Here is a 17365-nt window from a genome sequence, read left to right as displayed (position 1 = left end):
CTGGTATTGGCAGGTAGAGCGTAACACATGCCCTGCGCAGATGTAGCAAGCGCCACGACGGTTATGAAAAATTTAAGCATCATATTGGCTGATCCAGCAGAAGACGTTCAATGTATTGAGATAATAGCTGCAAACTCGGGTATCCATACAGCGGGTATATCAAGTTGAAGGTGGCTTAAGTTGGCAGCAAATATAAAAAGCCGAACCCTTTGCTTGAGCAAAGCTCCTGCCAAAGGATTTCAAAGGTTGCAAATAGAAGGCGTTGCTGGCTAATAGTAATGGCCAGAAGTAGGTGCAATGGGCAAGGAGGGCGGAAACAGCCGTACGCAGATAACCATGTAAGGAGGCAGCCATGGTCGAAGTACATATTGAAAGGTATATTGCCGTTTCGTATGCCCTGGATTCAGTTTATGCTATTAAAGGACGGTAGGCGGCCAAAACAAGCAATGGAAATAAATGCATCTATGGTGTTTTCATTTTCATGCTAGATGACAGGCTAAATATACGGTTCTCATGGGTTTGACTATTCCCAAGCTCTAATACGAGGGAGTGCAAAGGCCATAACCAGTATCGCTTCTAGGGCCGCTTCACTCCCAAACATTCGCAAAGAGGTCATCACCACCACCAAAACCGCTAGATTTACCCTTGCTAGAGCTGCTATTTCCATTCTTGATTGGCGCTGGGGTTGGGTCCGCCCATCCGCCAAAATCTTCATCAGCAACGACCGCAGGAGCTGGCTTGGTGGTAGCAGGAGAGGGTGCTCCCCAACCGCTACCTATGTCGTTCGCAGTTAAAGTATCGGGGACCTTCATAGCGGATGTGGCCTTTGAAGCGGCCGCGGGGGGTGATGGTTCGGCCATGCTCCATGCATTCCCGCCCCAGGGGTCCAGTGTGCTTGCGGAAAATGCGTTTGAGGGACTAACGGTGCTTGTAGGTGGAGATTTAACGGTTGGTTGCTGCGGTGGTAAAGAAAGATTGAAGACAGAAGTTTGGCTAGGAGAGGCTACCGGCGGCGAAGTATTAATAGTGTCTGTTGCCGTCGGAGCAGTGGTTGCCTGCGGCACTGGTGAGGAGAAAAGGCCAAACATATCCTTAGACGCGCTGGGTGGCGCTGCGGGCGCTTTTGTCGATCCTACTGTTGATCCCATCAGGTCAAAAGTAGAGGGAGGTGGTGATGCAACTTGGCGTGGCTTTGGGTCTGGCTGCGCTGAAATATCGTCAAAGAAGCTACCACCACTCGACATAGCTGGTGAGGTTATCTTTGGGGCCGCAGGTGAAGATTTGGAGCTAGTGAGGCTGTCAAAGGCAGAAAAGGTGGATTGCTGTCTCTGAACAGGAGGGGACGTAGTGGAAGGGAAACTCAGCCCACTGAAGGCATCGCTAAGACCGCCAAAGGCATCTGGTTTGGAGGGCTGCTGAGGTGGGGGCGAAAATGAACTGAATGAAGAGTTTCGTTCATGTTGAGGTTGTTCTTGAGGTTTAGGTGGCGCAGAAGCATACAGAGATAGAATTGATTGTTTGAGATCTGGTCTTGAAGGACCTGAGGTGGGAGTATTTCCACCCGGAGTGCTTGCTGGGCGGTTAGATCCGCCACTTGGTTGGCTGGGACCGAAGAAATCCAACCCAAGCAATGAGTCGGCTGGTTTATGGGCTTTTGGAGCAACAGCAGCCTGAGGAGGAGGCCTGTTCCCTGGTATGTCTGTGGTCCTCGGTCTCGGGGGTGGATTCGCTGGCTCATCATCGAAGAAGTTCACGGCTGGCTGTTGAGGCTGAGTGGGTCGGGGGCGGTTCGAGCTATGCTGTTGTTGAGACGCAGAGCGTTCTAGCTTGGCCTTCTCCTGTATGACTGCTAAAGGCTATACAGAGGTTAGAAAACTTGGTAGCCTTAACAGATTTTTTTCTCCAGTGACGTACCACATCCTCATCACCTTCTACCTCGAGTGTAGATGGATCGGGCATCGGACCATCCATCACCCATCGTTTGGATTCGTACTTTGTTCGGATAAAATTCTCAATTTTCCTGTCCAGTAAATCAGCATTGCGTCACTGTAGAACTCGTGGCGTGAATACAGGTTGCACATACGCTTCTGATGGGACGTGTCCAGGGTTTAATTTATCTTCCCAATACCTATTCCATAACAGTCAGTCTTGCCGAAAAGAGACATATCCGGACTCCGGTCTGTGTATATCCAGTTTCACCGTACTTGTTTGCCCTTGCATTCCCCCATTTCATAATGCTCTGTAGTTGCTCGTCTGTCCAGGAGTCGAGATCCACCGATTTCACTCGACTGATATGGGTTCCCATTCCTCGATGAATACCGGAGCATCGAATGCAAATAAATACGCCAATATTCCAGCTCGCCCATCTTGGGTCTATAGGGAAGAAGTCAGTAAGATGATAAGTATATCATAACATTCAGGGGGTTATCTGCATCAAAACCAAATCCCAGCCATGAAAGTGGTAGATACGAAACAAATTAGACTCACGCTTATTCCGTTTACAATCGGCACAGGTTTTATTGCAGGTCAGCTTCAGTAGATTCTTTATCATCTGCTGATTCTGGGCTGCCCGATCATAGGCTGGTGGGCGGCGAGACATGTTTCGAGAAAGATACCGGCAAACCGGGCAGTTGATCAAAAAATGATGGACGAAAGATCAGATATATAACTGGTTGTAAATGTCAATTCAGACGGCTACGGAGCACTCTCCGCGTTCGCGGGAAAGGTATATCAGAGATATTCTTGCTGCCTTCACTGAAGTTCGTCGAAAGCGCAACGAGAAGTCACTTCGCGTTTGACGTTTCAATCCCGCATTAATTCTGCTTATATAATACATAGAATATCACGTGATAATCCTTATCTCCGGTGGAATGAGGAAGAGGAAAAGCATAACAACTCGTGTCATTAAATTTACATATATTCATTAACTAATTACATGACTGCAAGATGGATTCTTGACTTATATGTTCTCTTTGGATGCCTTCGCGGCCCCTTCATCCTCGTTGAACTTCAAGCTAATGCTGTTCACGCAGTGTCTCTCATTAGTCGGCGTATCGTACCCTTCTCCCTTGAAGACATGACCCAGGTGGCCTCCGCAATTCGAGCACACAATCTCCGTTCTACTAATACCAAAAGATCGATCTTCAAGACGTTTGACTGAGCCGGGGATGCAGTCGAAGTATGCCGGCCAGCCGCAGCCTGATTTGAATTTATGAGAAGCCTTGTATAGCGGTGCAGAGCAACCGGCACATTGATAGACGCCAGACTCGGGCATATGCTTGTCATATTCTCCGGTGAAGGCGCGTTCGGTTCCTTTCTGGCGAAGAATACGAAATTGCTCTATTTATTGGGTTAGTTGAGTAGTCAGCATAGGCAGGATTTCAACAAAGCTGGAGTAGCTTTGGACGTACCTGGCGAGAGAACTGCGCGCCATTCTGCATCTGTCCGTTTTTCAGGGTAGTTTGCCATATTCTTTGAACTTGCACTGGAGCTAGAACTGCTTAAAAAGGAAGACAGGAATCCGATCATAGATGAATTTCCCAGCAGAACTGGCCGGATAAGTGGTGGTCTATGCCTGAATCGAGTAATATGAGATGTGACTGTATATCTGGTAGGCGCAAGTCCAGATGCAATTGATCTGTATACAGCTCGCGTGAAAGACATGAAAAAAGAGTTGTCGAATTTGTAGAGTCGATGCGGTTACTTATAAATGTTCATATAAAATGGATTCCACATACCCAAAATCAAGAAATGACGTTTGCGGCCGGTTTAAGCTTAAATTACAGGTTGGTTGAACCAACGCCAAGCCCGTTGTGGAATCAATAAGGCGAAGCATCCGCGGAGGGCTTAAGCGATGTTGCTGTTAGCTATTTGAAATCATGTTCTATTCATAGTATAGCTTATAGATAGAAATTCTACTGTACTACTATCTTTTCATCATCGTAAACCAACGCTGACAAAGCCGGGTATCAAAATTCCAAAGGCTAGACACTCACAACATGGCAGGCATTCACTGACAGTAAAACCGCCTTAATCGCTCAGGGACATGGATGCCTTATTAATAACCAACCTGGCCGGTCACAACCAGCGCACCCCGCTCAACCTCAACTTTCCATCCCTCTCGTACCAGGCACCGAGCAACGGCAGGACCTAATCTTGCAGTACCATTCTTGCTGTGCCGTCCAAGCCCAGTAACGACACGGTAGCTTCGTGCTCCAGGCTGTGCTCGCAAACGATTGGAGTACTTCTCATCACCTAGAGACTCCCACCAGGATTCCACACTCCGTTTTGCAATCCGCACCGCATCCTGCACGCTCACTCCATGCAGGTCTAGAACGCTGCTTGTTGACTGGCTGTAGACAAGTGCATCAGCAGCAATAGCTGACTCTCTCTTCGCCTTCTCAAAATGCTCGCGGCCGAGGGATGAGTAATATCCTGCTGCACCGCCCATAAGGCGGTCCGATTTTCCACGACGATAAGCGGAGTGAGCTTTTTCAAACGCCTGCTGACTTGCAATGAGATGTCTGTCTGCAATGGCCCTGCTGATGACAGGGTTGTAGTTTGATCTAACAGCTGTTGCCGCAGGAACGGATGAAGTCCTGGTAGGCGTACGGGATGTATTTGAGGTAGTGGTAGCTTGGAGTGAGCCGGACGGCCCCGTTGCTCGATATTCTGGTTGTATAAGGCTTGGTATCGGCTCAATTACCATTATTCTTGCTAACTCGTTCGCGGCGGATATGCAATTTCTTGTCAACCTGAGGAGGCCAACGAGTTCTTGATGAGAGAGCGCTCTGAATTCCTCCTGCAATTCGGCAATTTGGGAGCGAGTGACATCGTCTCCCACGCCTTCTGCGGAGCATTTCTTTGCTTCATCTCTTGTAAGAGCACGGATAGTTGCTGGGAGTGACGCGCCATTTGAATGGTATGCTGAACTAATAGTCGACATGGTCAGAAGCGTTCTCGAAGCAATAAATTCCATATCTTTTTTCCCATTATCCCATCTATTTTCAGTTTTTGCTCCACTGCTATCGCTTAAGGAGGTCTGCGAGAGATCAGATTCAGACAGGTGTTGTAGATGTTGCTTGTTCTTGTTCTTTTTGCCTCTCCTGCGTGACTTGCCGTTACCGACCGAGTGCTCGAATCCCTCGACTCCTTTAGGAACCAAGATCTGGTCCTCATCCGTCCCAGAAGTCTGACCGTTCTCAAAAAATGATAAATTTAACAGCACATCCATTGCCTTGTCAACGTTTCCACCATATTTATCAAGCGTATGTAAAACAGTATATCGATCGATTGAGGGGAACATCTCATTTAAATATTGCGCTTGGTCTTCCGAGTTCGACCTATTGAGGCCCCTTACGGCGGTTGTACAGTCACCCGGCCACTTTGGATCACCATTTCCACCTCCCGTTCTCTGTCCAGGGTCGTTGCTTGATTCTACACCGAGCGAAGAGACAGTTGATCCAAGGCTTGTTGTGTTGGTTTCGTGAGACCCTAAGGTCTGCGGTTCGCTCTGTGCAGAGGCAATGGCCGATGCGTCCTCTGGAAAATCAAATCCGCTAGTTCCTGACGGGTCAAAAATGGCATCTTCTTGTTCAAATGCAGATATCTTTAATGCATCCAGAGTCTCTCGAAGCTGCTGGACGGCAGACTGGTCGTCGAGGGCATAATCGCTCACAATTGCGACGAAAAGAGCAGGGTCCAGAGGAGGGCAATACTCGTTCTCAAGTTCCTATTGGGAATACCGTATTAATCGAATGATAAGATAAATATATGGCAACAGGTGGCTATATGAGGTATATTCATGGTCTAGAAAAGACCTAAGCGTCGCTCGCTACTTACATTCCAGAGGGAGGGCGTGTCATCCATGCTCGGCAGTAGTCACTTGGTTCGATCGGATACTGTGACTGGTAGATAGTTGCATTTCTTGTGCTTGGATAAGAATGGAGAGCACCGGTAAACCGAGATGGCATTTATAATATGATTTGGCAACACTGAACGCGGCGAGTTCGTGTTGTTTGCGACGGGCTGTTCCATCTTCTTCTTCTCGCTCTTTGATCTTTTGACGTCGTGTCGATGCAGTCATCGCCTGGAGCCGCGTCACGTGTCTCCTTCTTTTCGCCCTCTTTGCTCCTTGCGTAGGATTATTATCAGGTAGAAGTAGCCAGCAGCTATGAAACATGTATTTCACTTCACGGTTGACCGTAGCAGAAGAAGACTGGAGCGGTCCTTGATTTCTTGCACAACTTGCTGACTATGCACTGTTTATCGTACGACTCTCTCTGTTAAAGTAGATAAATCCACCAAATTGACGGAACAAGGGGGGGAAAAAAAAAAAGAAAAAGAAAAGTGGACAATGTGATAATCGAAATCACGACCTTCCGTATGCAAAACGGACGTTATACCACTAAACTAATTGCCCAATTATACAGTAACTCTATTTGCTATACTGCAATGGCTGCTTTTACCCTAATACTTTGGTATTAGGGAGTAACCATATCGCGTCTCCAGCCCCTTTTAATCCAGTCATCCTTTGCAAACCATATGCGGGACCACTGTCGAGCGTTTGAAGGGATTTCTCCCTTAGAATGTAGGTCACGGCACTGCCCTAACGTGGTATTCAACTCCCTTAACCTTCAGTGTCATCATCATGATGTCCACTGTATACCAATATATCACAACTTATTACTTTGGATAATTCATCTTCCTGCGATTCTGCCAATAGCTAGTTACTCTGGAAAAGTTTTGAGAAGAAAATTGTTTAGATAGAAACACTTTGGTTAGATTACTTTATGTTGACTGTTCTTATACGACAGTTATAGAGATGTGGACAGTAATAAATAGGTACTGTGTTATTGAAGTGGGTTATAGGACCACCCTTCATTGAATTACGAGGTAGTTATTTTCTGTCAGCTCATAACTGGCTATCAATTATTTTGTTTTACAACAAGATCCAGAGCCTAAACATCATCCACAAGCTATGAATTAAGGAGTGGCTTAAGAATACCGCCAATAACTAAGGTTGGGCTGGTCCAGTCCGTATCTGTTGGCTACCTGTCCAAATGAACGTAATAACCCGTTGTACCATCATCGGTCTTGAGGGCGTTCTCATGCCAAAAGCCAGCATGAGGTACTCAGGCACTGCTACGGCGCGATAGATAAAAAGGAACAAGATGCTCCTAGACCCTGATGTAGAATTCAGGAGAATATCAGATACGTATCCTAGCACTCCATAACTACTCGTCCATAAATGATGTCTGAACCAAAGCGTGCTTGCCGCCCCGTTACTCCAACATCACTTCCTAGATCCCACAAGGCCGCAGCACCAAGCCCAAACGGAATGACTTTGCCACAAATCTTACAAACATGTGTATGGGTATATTGAGGGAGGGTGACGAAGAATTAGATCTTGGAATATTTATCTTGCGTAAGCAAAATACGGGCCATCGGGTATTGTTACGGAGTAAGAAGTCAACAGAGCCAGATACGCAATAATGTGGTATATAAAAATACTTACTTCGAATTTCTGCCAAGCGTCAATTGTATTTCTGCATTTTTGCATTTCTGCAGTGTATTACAAAGTCCAGCAGCAAGGGTCCGCAAGATTCGTATCTGCAAAATAATGTATTAGTTAGTAGATATTCTACTGTAAAATCAGACTCCAAACCTCAAATATTCCGGCAAACGCTCCAAAGACAAAGGAGTGGGAATCAATCTGAAAATGGCGTATGACATGCTGAGCAGGAATGAGAACCGCGCAGAGAATGAGGAAGGCACAGAGAATCAGGAGGCCATGGGAACCCAGGGATCCAGCCAGAAGTAAGGGTTTCACTCGCATAGTTCTGGTTCACCGAAAGTGTGCCGGAGTTTGTTGTCGTATTTTCTTCGGTCTTCCACCTTCTTGTTCATTGTCTCGGTGATATCAAAAGCCCAATGTGATGCCATAATAAGACCGTATTCCTGTTCATATTGTTCATATATGTCCTCCCTAATGAGTCTTGTTTGAATCCTATCAATAAATAGGCGGAAAATGGCAAGAGGATTTTGGAGAGCAAGTGAATACCAAAAGGTACCCATCTCCCATCCTCTTGTCATTATCATTGATAACTGTGGTTCCCGTTTGGTATCAAGTTCTTCCTGGGCCAGGATTTGTATGAATTCTGTCCATAGCCTTTTGTATTCATCTTCCTTGATAGTATCAACGAATTCGCTCGCAAGCCAATAAGGCGGGTGAGTCATCTCAATTGGTAGAGAGCAACCCCATTCAAGATCCACAAGTGAAGTGATATTCCAGTTCTCATCAACAAATATATTACTCTGGTGAAGATCAGTTAAGGAGAATATAAATGGGCCCCAACGTAAGTCTCGTCGGAAGAAAAGAGGAGATGATACTCGAGTTGCTAGGCCAGGGGCTGGGCAGGGGCCATGGACCCTGGGCGGTTAGTTAAGGTTCAGGTTCGATGTGGCTACATAAGAATGGAGTCATTCCGTTAGTTACGATCCACAAGGTGAGATCTCGAACTCAGGTCCCGACAGAGGTCACCAAAGATTCAAGATCCAGCCTTAGGCTCTGATATTAGTTACCACACGTTAAACGCTGTGGAGAGCAAAAGTAACCGTTGAATTATCAGATAAGGAATCACCAACCCCTTTTCCCCGTTCCATATGATCCCAGAGATTCAAAGGCTCCCATGTAGCCTTCGTCCACCTTGTAACAATTATAGCCAGCGGGCTGAGGCACTCGCGGCTACTTTTAGATGGTATCAACAATGTTTGCTGGTCACATTAGCAATTATTATTAAAGCCCGTGGGTAAGTTAAGGTATACATACGTTGAGCAGGTCAACTGCCAAGGACTTCTCAGTCTGTTTAAAGAAATCAAGCATACTCCGTATCCGGATTCCATTTTGAAGGATCTTTAAAAGAAAATGTTTGTGGGATTAAATTGCTGTGTCCAGGTTCTTTGATATCCCGGGAGTTAAACCAGTGGGCACATGTCACATATAATTAATAGCTGATTTGCACAACTCTCCCATCTTTTCTAGGGTCCCCTGGGAGCGACATTCCCATGAGACGGCAATGCATTGTTTGATGTTGCGAGAAATAGCGAGACCTCAGGTGAGTCACAAAAGAAAAGCGGTCACCTTCATGTACTGTTGCAGGAAGAGTTATCTTAAACTTGATCGGTGTATATACCACTAAATAAATTGCCCTGCACTTATACGGAGCATGTCTAGGTATAACACTCATACGTCTAAGTTGGGTATCAAGAGAGTATCGTTGGCCTGGATAACCCACCAGGTATAGCTGGGTTAATTGTGACTTGTACAAGCTGGACTTTCAGAAGAGTATTCGCTGCACCCAGCAAAAGCAGGTGTAGCTATTGTTTTACGATTCAAGGGCATAAGGTGGATAGTTATTTAACTTGCAAGCTAATTGAGAGGGCTTAGGGAACCCTACTCTTTCTCTCCGGCATTTATTTTTGCTATAAAGCAACGGCCTAGGCAAACCGTCAATTATTTCTGTAGCCTTCATCAATTCTATATAGTCCGGCACAACTCACCTCATTCGAGATTGTTTATATAACTTAGATATGCTCTGTGATGGCGCAGGGCCAGGGGGAAGGGGATGATGACTGAGTGACCGGATAGGCTAGATTCTAGCACATCCATGCACACGGCAATTTGGTTTCAACCTAGGTCCTTACACTAGTACCCCCGACAGGCTGCAGCGAACATCCATACTCCATATACATTTTGGCCAGCTGAAAGGCAAGAGGTCAGAATACATCGATTTTACCCATTACGTGTAAGTGCTATAAATAGTGTTAATGGCGAAAACCCACTCACAGGTCGCCCGTATAGCTCAGTGGTAGAGCGCATCACTCGTACTCATGCTATGATGAGGTCCTCGGTTCGAATCCGAGTGGGGGCATTCTAATTTATTTTTTAGCCACCTTTGTTCTCTCCTCTTAGGAGAGCCTAATGCTTGAGTGCATTGTCGATTACTGTTATTTCTTCAAGTAAGATTAGTCGTGTGCTGGCATAAAATAGGGACAAGGGGAACTACATGGTAACAGATATCAAAAAGGTCAGAGTTCCATACTCCCTCCACACCAATAACTAAAACTCCTGCATTTTTGCACGCTGAAACAGAAAACAAGAACCCAACGCCAGATATCATGCACTTAGTGTTTATTCATATGTATTGTAGCCCTTAACCCAGTATCAAGGCCCTGGGGACATCAACTCCCGCTCCCATCGCCACCGTAATATCCCTGTAGTCGGCATAGGCCACCACCATATATACACCCAGGGACCGTAAGGACAGCGGCTCTTCGTCAAACTGACCGGATCCTGTTCAGAAACAGCATTATATGCAACTTCCGTAGGGGCTGGGAGCGCCGCGTTATCATTCTGGCAATTTGGAATCGCTTCAAAATATCCAGCCTAGCACAACCCACAGCACAAGGCCGGCTCCTACCACTATGGCCGCAAGTTTCAAGACGGCTATCTTGTCGCCCTGCCTGGCCATGCGTGTCAACCGGCTTGCACTGCCTTTGATGTTCGTCGATAGAGATGAGAAGACATCGCTCTATAGGCCCATTTCCGGTGGTCAGGGAGTTAGTTTATCGGCTCTGAAGAAGAAACGGCATGGAATATACGAACGGTATTATCGATCATTTCCTGGTCTCGTGCATTATCGTATATATTTACGGTGACTGATTTGAGGGCGCTTGTCTTCTGCGATAGGGACTCGAGGAGGGAGTTGTTTTGTCTGGTGCAGACGGGATAGTAGTTAGCGCCGACTCGTAAGGAAAGAATGGGAACGCCTTTGAATAGGGCAAGGCGAGGAGATACCTTTCTCTTTCGTATGCGTCGCTCATTTTGATCGGTCTCTAGGCTGATGGAATAAGCCGGGAATATTGGAGACTGGTGATGGGTTGTGTGTTTGTCTCCTGGAAAGATGTGGCAAACGCTGTACTAGTAAGGTGAAAACTAGAGGTTTCAATATATTTATTGACTAGTATTGAACGTATTATTCAGATCAGAAACCAGGTAAAAAAGTTGCGGCTTGGGCGTCATTCGTCGTCGTTGACCGATGCTTCAGTTGCGATTCGGAGACCGGGGTTAACTATACCTATCATGTGATTATCAATTGTCCTAAGCCAACTAATTAACTACGGAGCCCCTGAAAACAGGTAAGAAACGATTACCTGTAGATTCGAGAGATAGATATTATGAAGTAAATAATTAATTTCATATATGAATAACATGGGTATCTAAATTTATCGCTCATCGTACAGTGACGTTAAAAATGACGTTTACCATGGATACTAATATTTCCCTCCCCAACTGACCCGCCTCCAAATGACAACAGCTGCGGCGCTGGCACAAACAACGGCTCCGATGGCGATTCCCCATGCCATCCACTTGCCTTCTGCGTCTTCTTCGACACGGGGGAAAGCGGTGCTCGGCTCCATCGCTGCTTCAGCGATATGCACGAACAACTCCTGTATTGAACTCCAGGTTACGCTGACGTGTAACGGCGGCCCAGACATGTTCAACTTACTGGTATATTCATCTGGTTGCAGCTCGGCTCGTTGAGTGGTGCGATCCAAGTCAGCTTTGAGGGCAATAAAGACGCTTGGTAGTTCCTCGAGGTGTGGGTATTTGGCTCGTAACTTGGGTATGTAGGCAAACGAATCTGGGTCTGATGAGTCGTATGTATAGGCAATAACATCACACTGGTCGAGTAGCTTTGCCTCGTTATCAAGAATAGCAGGTTCCAGTTCGCCTAGCTCATCGAGGATCATGTAGCACTGTTTACCACCTGGAAGCTCTACAGTATTTACGGCAGTGCGAGGCTGGATGGTTGGGCGGTAGGATGGGTAGAATCCCCGGGATAAGAAGGCGTCTAGAAGAGCGGATTTACCGGAGCCTGGTGCGCCCACGACGTGACAAAGAACGACATTCCGGCCCACTCGCCCTGGTCGCCTGCGACGTTTTCGGGGTTTGGTGATTTGAAGCGCAGCAGTGGTAGTAGGGTTGTTGCGGTCAAAGGACTCAAAACCTAGATATGCAAGGTATTCCAATGTTGTCTTGGGAGAGGTAAACGTGGTCATACTCCATTGCGCAAGCCAGCCCTGTAGAGTGACGTGGCCTGCTTCGTTGCGAACCGTGGATGATGGGAATGAATCCTCTGTCCACGAGGGAGGTAGTCCCGGTGTTGGGGCAAATATGGAGGCAAGCTCCTCCTCATTCAAACCTCCGTCATTGTCCTTGTCACAGAGCAAGAAGAGATCAACGAGAAAGCGATATCCGGCAGGCGAGAGCTCGGCGGAGGAGAAGGGAGGCACCTCGAAACGCGGATGCAAAAATTCCTCCTGAAGAGAGAGATTGTCCGTGTACTGAAATGCTCGAAGTATGATCCACACGGTCTCATGTCGGCCCTTTTCAACATATAGCTTGTTTAAGTGAAGAAACCCCTTGGCGTCTATGCCGGACGGGGTGACGGAGTCAGGCAATGCTCTTCGAATGGTATCTTTGATGTTGACCAAGTCTTCTTCGCTCAGATGTTTGCCAAAACATCTCTTTTGAAAGCTTTCGATTTCACTGTCATTCAAGTATCCATCGTGGTCCTTGTCACATAAATAAAATATCCTACGAAGCACATGGACAGCTGCTGGTTTGAGTACCGACTCCTTTGAATCGTACAGAGGCGATATCGGATACGTCACAGCCTTTTGGCAGAGGAAAAATGACTCATTGACATTCCGGTGCGTCCTGGCACTACTTCGAATACATGAGTCAATCTCCTTGAACTCCGTCATGATCGGGAGCATCTCCTCCTCGATAGACTGGGACTCGCCATGCTCGTGCAGTAGGTCCGACTTGTTGGCGCACAATACTACCGGGACGTTGATGCCCAGGGAACGGAAGTACGGGAGCCAGAATAGGGCCACCCTCTCGTAGCTGTAATGGTCCGAGTAAACGAGGAGGATGACGTTGGACTTGCGAAGCTCCTTCGCAAGGATATTACGATCTTGCGGCAGGGCAGACGTGTCAACAATGGTCGTCGTAGTCACATTGTCGGGCGTCCCAATGGTTGGCGGGATGGTCACTTGCGGCAGGACGGCCTGGATCTTGTTGGTGACGAAGACTCCCTTGACAAGCGACGTTATCAAGCTCGACTTGCCCGTCCCTTCGTCGCCGCAGACACAGATTCGCACTGTTGTAGATAATATATAATTAGAGACTGTTCATAGTATTGACGTAGCCACCTGGCCGCGAGCTTACCGGTTCCCATTTCACGCAAGCTTCTTGTTCACCTCAGGGCCTCATCATCGCCATCGGCCGTCCGGTTGTATCTTGCCGTCGACTTCGTTCTCTTCTCTTGCGCTTCGTCGTCGTTGCCATCGTCTTTGCTTCTGCTTTTCATGTCGTTAACTTCTGCTTATATAATCACGATCAGATAATGGATGACATAATCATCTTAATCTCGCCCAAAAAGGAAAAAGAAACAACAACTTTCAGTCGACGCTTTTTCGCCCTTCAGTGCAAAACTTCGAGGAAAAGAGACTGGAAGGAAGAAAGACGGAGATGAAGATATACTGGAGTGAGAATTGTCTACAGGCTGCCGCTGGTCGGTTCCTGAAGGCTGGTGGACTGCGATCCAGGCTGGTAGGTGATCATCGAGCGGCGCGGATGAATGTTTCGCCCAGTCTCACCGGCCGTCCGGGGTGAAGGTCAGGAAAGACCTCGCACCGCCCGAAGCCCAGGCAAAAGCCATGGCTGGCATCTGGCTGTTCCACGGATCAACCTCGTACTCCAGGGTTTTATTTTTATCTATCTGACGCCCGCAGATGGGCACGAGGAGTGACGACTTCACGCCACCGACCTGCGCCTTTTGTTTGTCCATATCTAGTTCGATAACTCACCGTCTATCAGAGGGACTTGAGAGTTCTTTGGGGGGGTTGAACGCAGGGGGATACATACCTTATATATATACACTCGCACCTTCACGGCACAGAACAAGCTGAGCGTTGAAAGAAAGGAGGCAAGCTGTGGTTCACAGTCTTTGGAAGATGCCGTTAGGATTCAATAATCCGCTGCCTTCTTCACTGGCAAGTATGTTGCGAATCTACATTGTTCTCTGGCTATGTCTGCAGAGTAATTAGTGCCACCAGTGTTGCTAACGTATACGTGCCAACTATAGGTGAATGTCGGAAAGCCAGCAAGATCCTAGTCTCGTTTATTGACCCGTCGGAGTCGTTTGGACCTGAGAAGGTCATTCCACCAGAGATTCTCGGCCATGCAAAGGTCGGTGTTTGCCCCCCTCCCCCATAACTTTGTTTGGTTTGCAAGTGTCAAAGTCTAACGTCCGCAGGGTCTGGCAATTCTTACTGTGGTGAAGGCGGGCTTCGTTGGCTCGGCTCGATTTGGATCCGGTGTCGTTGTTGCTCGGCTTGGAGACGGGTCGTGGTCTGCCCCCTCCGCCATCACAACCGCTGGAGCCGGCTTTGGCGGCCAGCTCGGCTTCGAGTTTACCGATTTTGTGTTCATACTCAACGACTCGGCGGCGGTCCGTACGTTCAGCCAGGCTGGCTCGATAACACTGGGAGGAAATGTCTCTGTTGCAGCTGGACCCGTGGGCAGGAACGCCGAAGCTGCTGGTGCGGCGAGCATGAAGGGAGTGGCAGGCGTATTCTCATATTCCAAGACCAAGGGCCTGTTTGCAGGTGTGAGTCTGGAAGGAAGCGTGCTGATTGAGCGGAAGGACGCGAATGCGAGAATGTACAACTCGAATATATCGGCCAGCCAGTTGCTGAGCGGTGCTGTACCCCCGCCGCCCGGTGCAGAGCCGCTAATGGCAGTTCTCAGGTCGAGGGCATTCTCGGGACGGCATGGTACTACATACGCAGAGAGAATGTACAACGACGTCCCTGTCTATGACGACAGACATGTTCCGGGCATGGGATATGAGGGCAGAAACCGAGCTGCTTCGACCAGCGACTACCAGTACAGTGACCGGCCGCAGCGACACAATACATGGCAGGACAACGTCCATGACCGACAGTATACCGGACTGAATCGAGCGAACACTGTAGCGGGGCGTGCCAACCCGAACGAGACGTTTGATAGCTTCGGCCAGAGCCAGCGGGGAGTAGGAGGAGCGTTTGATGGCCGCCCCGCCCGTCCGACGGCCCCGAAACCTGTCTTTGGACAGAAACCGCAGTTGGGCAAGGATCAGGCCCTAGCGCTCTTCACCTTTGATGCCGACCAGGAAGGCGATCTAGGGTTCAAGAAAGGGGAGATTATCACCATTGTGAAGCGGACAGAGAAGCAGGACGATTGGTGGACGGGCAGGATTGGAAACAGAGTCGGTATTTTCCCGAGCAACTATGTTGAAGCCGGAAAGTAGCCATCACTCAACCACTGCCGCCCGTTCTGCTTCATCCTTCTTTTCTCCATTTTTCTTTCTCTTGTCGACAGCAATAGACCGTCATCTCTCCCACGAGCTGCCTTTTCCCATCCCTGCAGCGATGAATGCATGGCCCTCCCGTCCTTTCTTGCCTTTTTTCATTTCCTTTGCAGGCGTTTTCCTCCTCTCTCTGTCTAGCCCAAGTTACCCTCCATGTACCTACCTGTCTATCGTATACATATATATATACACGCACACACACACACCCTATCCTTTATCCCGGTAACTTGAAACATTTACTCCGTACCTTTCTATATCGTTGGAGGAGCCAGCCCGCGCTTCACTGGGCGGCAAGATTAAGGGGCATGTCTAGCGGGAAACAGGGCTGGCCGGAATAAACACCCTCCCCCAGCCGATCTGTATCAGCTTTCGGTAAACCGTCGTGAACATCTCATCATCATCATCATCATCATCATCATCATCTTCTTCTTCTTCTTCTTCTTCTTCTCCGTCGCCGTGGTCGTCCCTCGGTATCCATAAAATCCATAACGCAGGAGGTGAATATCAGACTGCCAGTGGCGCCCAATGACCGCCCCGTCTGCGCAGGATCACGGTGACAGCAGAGTCACGCCGACCACCAGAGTGAATGGGTGAATGCGAGCAGACGCCTGTCGAGCTCCTGGAGACGTCCGTAGACCTGTAGATGCCCTGCTATAAATAAAGCGGATATCCAGTATGTACTTAGTAAAATAAAAGACCCCTGTGGCTGCATGCCTGGTCTCGTGGATACATAGATAGGAGGAAGATGACCTTGCAGGATCCCCGGGCGTCTCTCCTACATACTCGACATATCCCCAGAGCCCGCGGCCTCGCCGTCACTCCAAGCCTGTCTCCTCGCTCACTCACGTATCTATCTACTGGACCACCTCGCCCTCCGTTGCCGTGAGGATTCTCCTTTGCTCCCGGCCTTGTCCCCTGCGTGGCTGCGCGCTGGGATCTTCCTTGCGCCCGAAGCAACTCCCACAGCGCACAGTCAACCCGCCGCCGAAAAAAAAAAATACTCACCACCAGCCAGTGAAAAAGAAAAGAAAATAGGGCAGAAACGACATCGACAGACGGACGAACTGAGAGAGACGGACTACTGCTAGCTAGCAAGTTAGCTGCTGCTGCTGCTCGTGCTGCTGCTGGTGCTGGTGCTGGCGCTGGCCTCTCGTCTGCCCCCCCCTCCGCCTCTGCCGCCGCGCTGCTGCAAGCCCGAGATCGCCTTCTCGCCCTGCCCTTCGTTTAACTAACTGGCTGACTAGCTAAAACCTCCTATCGATCTTCTATCAATCAACCCAGGCCCAGGTCTCCTCCATACTATCTATCTGCTTGACTATCCCTCTGCTGCTGGATACGAACCGCGGCCACGGCCTGACAGCAGACCCTCCGCCCCCCCCTGTCCCTCGCCGTTAACAGCGCTGATATAGCAGGCCGTTCGCTCCCCTTCTGGCCTCGACCTCGCTGCCCGTCCTCGGGTCGACTGCTGGGCAGACAGGACAGGCAGACTCTTGCGCCGCTGGTTGCTGCTCCCTCTCTGCTGCCCGCGAGCTCGCCCTGCTCTACATGCTTCGATGACACTGTACAACAGCAGCTCAGTGCCCCGGCGGAATATCCCCCAGTCGGCCTCGCTCGCCCTGTTCCTTTTCTCTGCTGCCGCTGCTGGAGTGCCGTGCTTCTTCCCCCGTTAGCATGCAGGTAAGGGCTGTCCCGCGCAATCATTGCCATACTCCCCCCCTCCCCTCGCCTTTCTCGTTCCCCCCTTCTTCTCCCTGTAAACGGCCTCTATTCTCTTTCCTCCGTGGTTGCCTCTTTTCTGCGGGATTCTAGATATCTCTATTGAGGGGTGGAGGGGGGGGTGTCATTCTAGTTTATGGCGGATATACGCAGTTCTGACCCGTTTG

The 17365-nt window shown here is 48.8% G+C and overlaps 6 protein-coding genes and 2 non-coding genes across 8 annotated transcripts; 2 read left to right on the top strand and 6 right to left on the bottom strand.

The window, feature by feature from the left end:
* Nucleotides 1-587: 587 nt before the first annotated feature.
* On the bottom strand, nt 588-2305 carry ARB_02962 (uncharacterized protein; the record flags this gene model as incomplete). Its single annotated transcript, XM_003010765.1, has 3 exons — nt 588-1856; nt 1915-2020; nt 2205-2305. The coding sequence occupies 3 exons, from the start codon at nt 2303-2305 to the stop codon at nt 588-590; spliced, it is 1476 nt and encodes a 491-aa protein (XP_003010811.1).
* Nucleotides 2306-2959: 654 nt separating this feature from the next.
* On the bottom strand, nt 2960-3663 carry ARB_02961 (uncharacterized protein; the record flags this gene model as incomplete). The annotated part of the gene is made up of 2 exons (XM_003010764.1): nt 2960-3339; nt 3411-3663. 2 exons carry the CDS (start codon nt 3661-3663, stop codon nt 2960-2962), a joined length of 633 nt encoding a protein of 210 aa, XP_003010810.1.
* Nucleotides 3664-4057: 394 nt separating this feature from the next.
* ARB_02960 (Smr domain protein) lies at nt 4058-6085 on the bottom strand (the record flags this gene model as incomplete). Its single annotated transcript, XM_003010763.1, has 2 exons — nt 4058-5731; nt 5885-6085. The coding sequence occupies 2 exons, from the start codon at nt 6083-6085 to the stop codon at nt 4058-4060; spliced, it is 1875 nt and encodes a 624-aa protein (XP_003010809.1).
* Nucleotides 6086-6349: 264 nt separating this feature from the next.
* On the bottom strand, nt 6350-6421 carry ARB_02959. The gene has a single exon. It is a non-coding gene; the product is annotated as a tRNA-Ala (tRNA).
* Nucleotides 6422-7827: 1406 nt separating this feature from the next.
* ARB_02958 (uncharacterized protein) lies at nt 7828-8238 on the bottom strand (the record flags this gene model as incomplete). Its single annotated transcript, XM_003010762.1, has 1 exon — nt 7828-8238. The coding sequence occupies one exon, from the start codon at nt 8236-8238 to the stop codon at nt 7828-7830; it is 411 nt and encodes a 136-aa protein (XP_003010808.1).
* Nucleotides 8239-9852: 1614 nt separating this feature from the next.
* Nucleotides 9853-9932, top strand: ARB_02957. Its single transcript has one exon. It is a non-coding gene; the product is annotated as a tRNA-Thr (tRNA).
* A 1402-nt stretch (nt 9933-11334) lies between these two features.
* ARB_02956 (uncharacterized protein) lies at nt 11335-13307 on the bottom strand (the record flags this gene model as incomplete). The annotated part of the gene is made up of 2 exons (XM_003010761.1): nt 11335-13256; nt 13298-13307. The coding sequence occupies 2 exons, from the start codon at nt 13305-13307 to the stop codon at nt 11335-11337; spliced, it is 1932 nt and encodes a 643-aa protein (XP_003010807.1).
* Nucleotides 13308-14085: 778 nt separating this feature from the next.
* ARB_02955 (DUF500 and UBA/TS-N domain protein) lies at nt 14086-15962 on the top strand (the record flags this gene model as incomplete). The annotated part of the gene is made up of 5 exons (XM_003010760.1): nt 14086-14128; nt 14217-14320; nt 14388-15384; nt 15500-15637; nt 15796-15962. 5 exons carry the CDS (start codon nt 14086-14088, stop codon nt 15960-15962), a joined length of 1449 nt encoding a protein of 482 aa, XP_003010806.1.
* Between the last annotated feature and the right edge of the window lie 1403 nt (nt 15963-17365).

Source organism: Trichophyton benhamiae (genome assembly GCF_000151125.1).
Source record: "Trichophyton benhamiae CBS 112371 chromosome Unknown contig01079.0, whole genome shotgun sequence".
NCBI lineage: Eukaryota > Fungi > Ascomycota > Eurotiomycetes > Onygenales > Arthrodermataceae > Trichophyton > Trichophyton benhamiae.
This window is presented reverse-complemented; position numbering and strand designations above follow the sequence as displayed.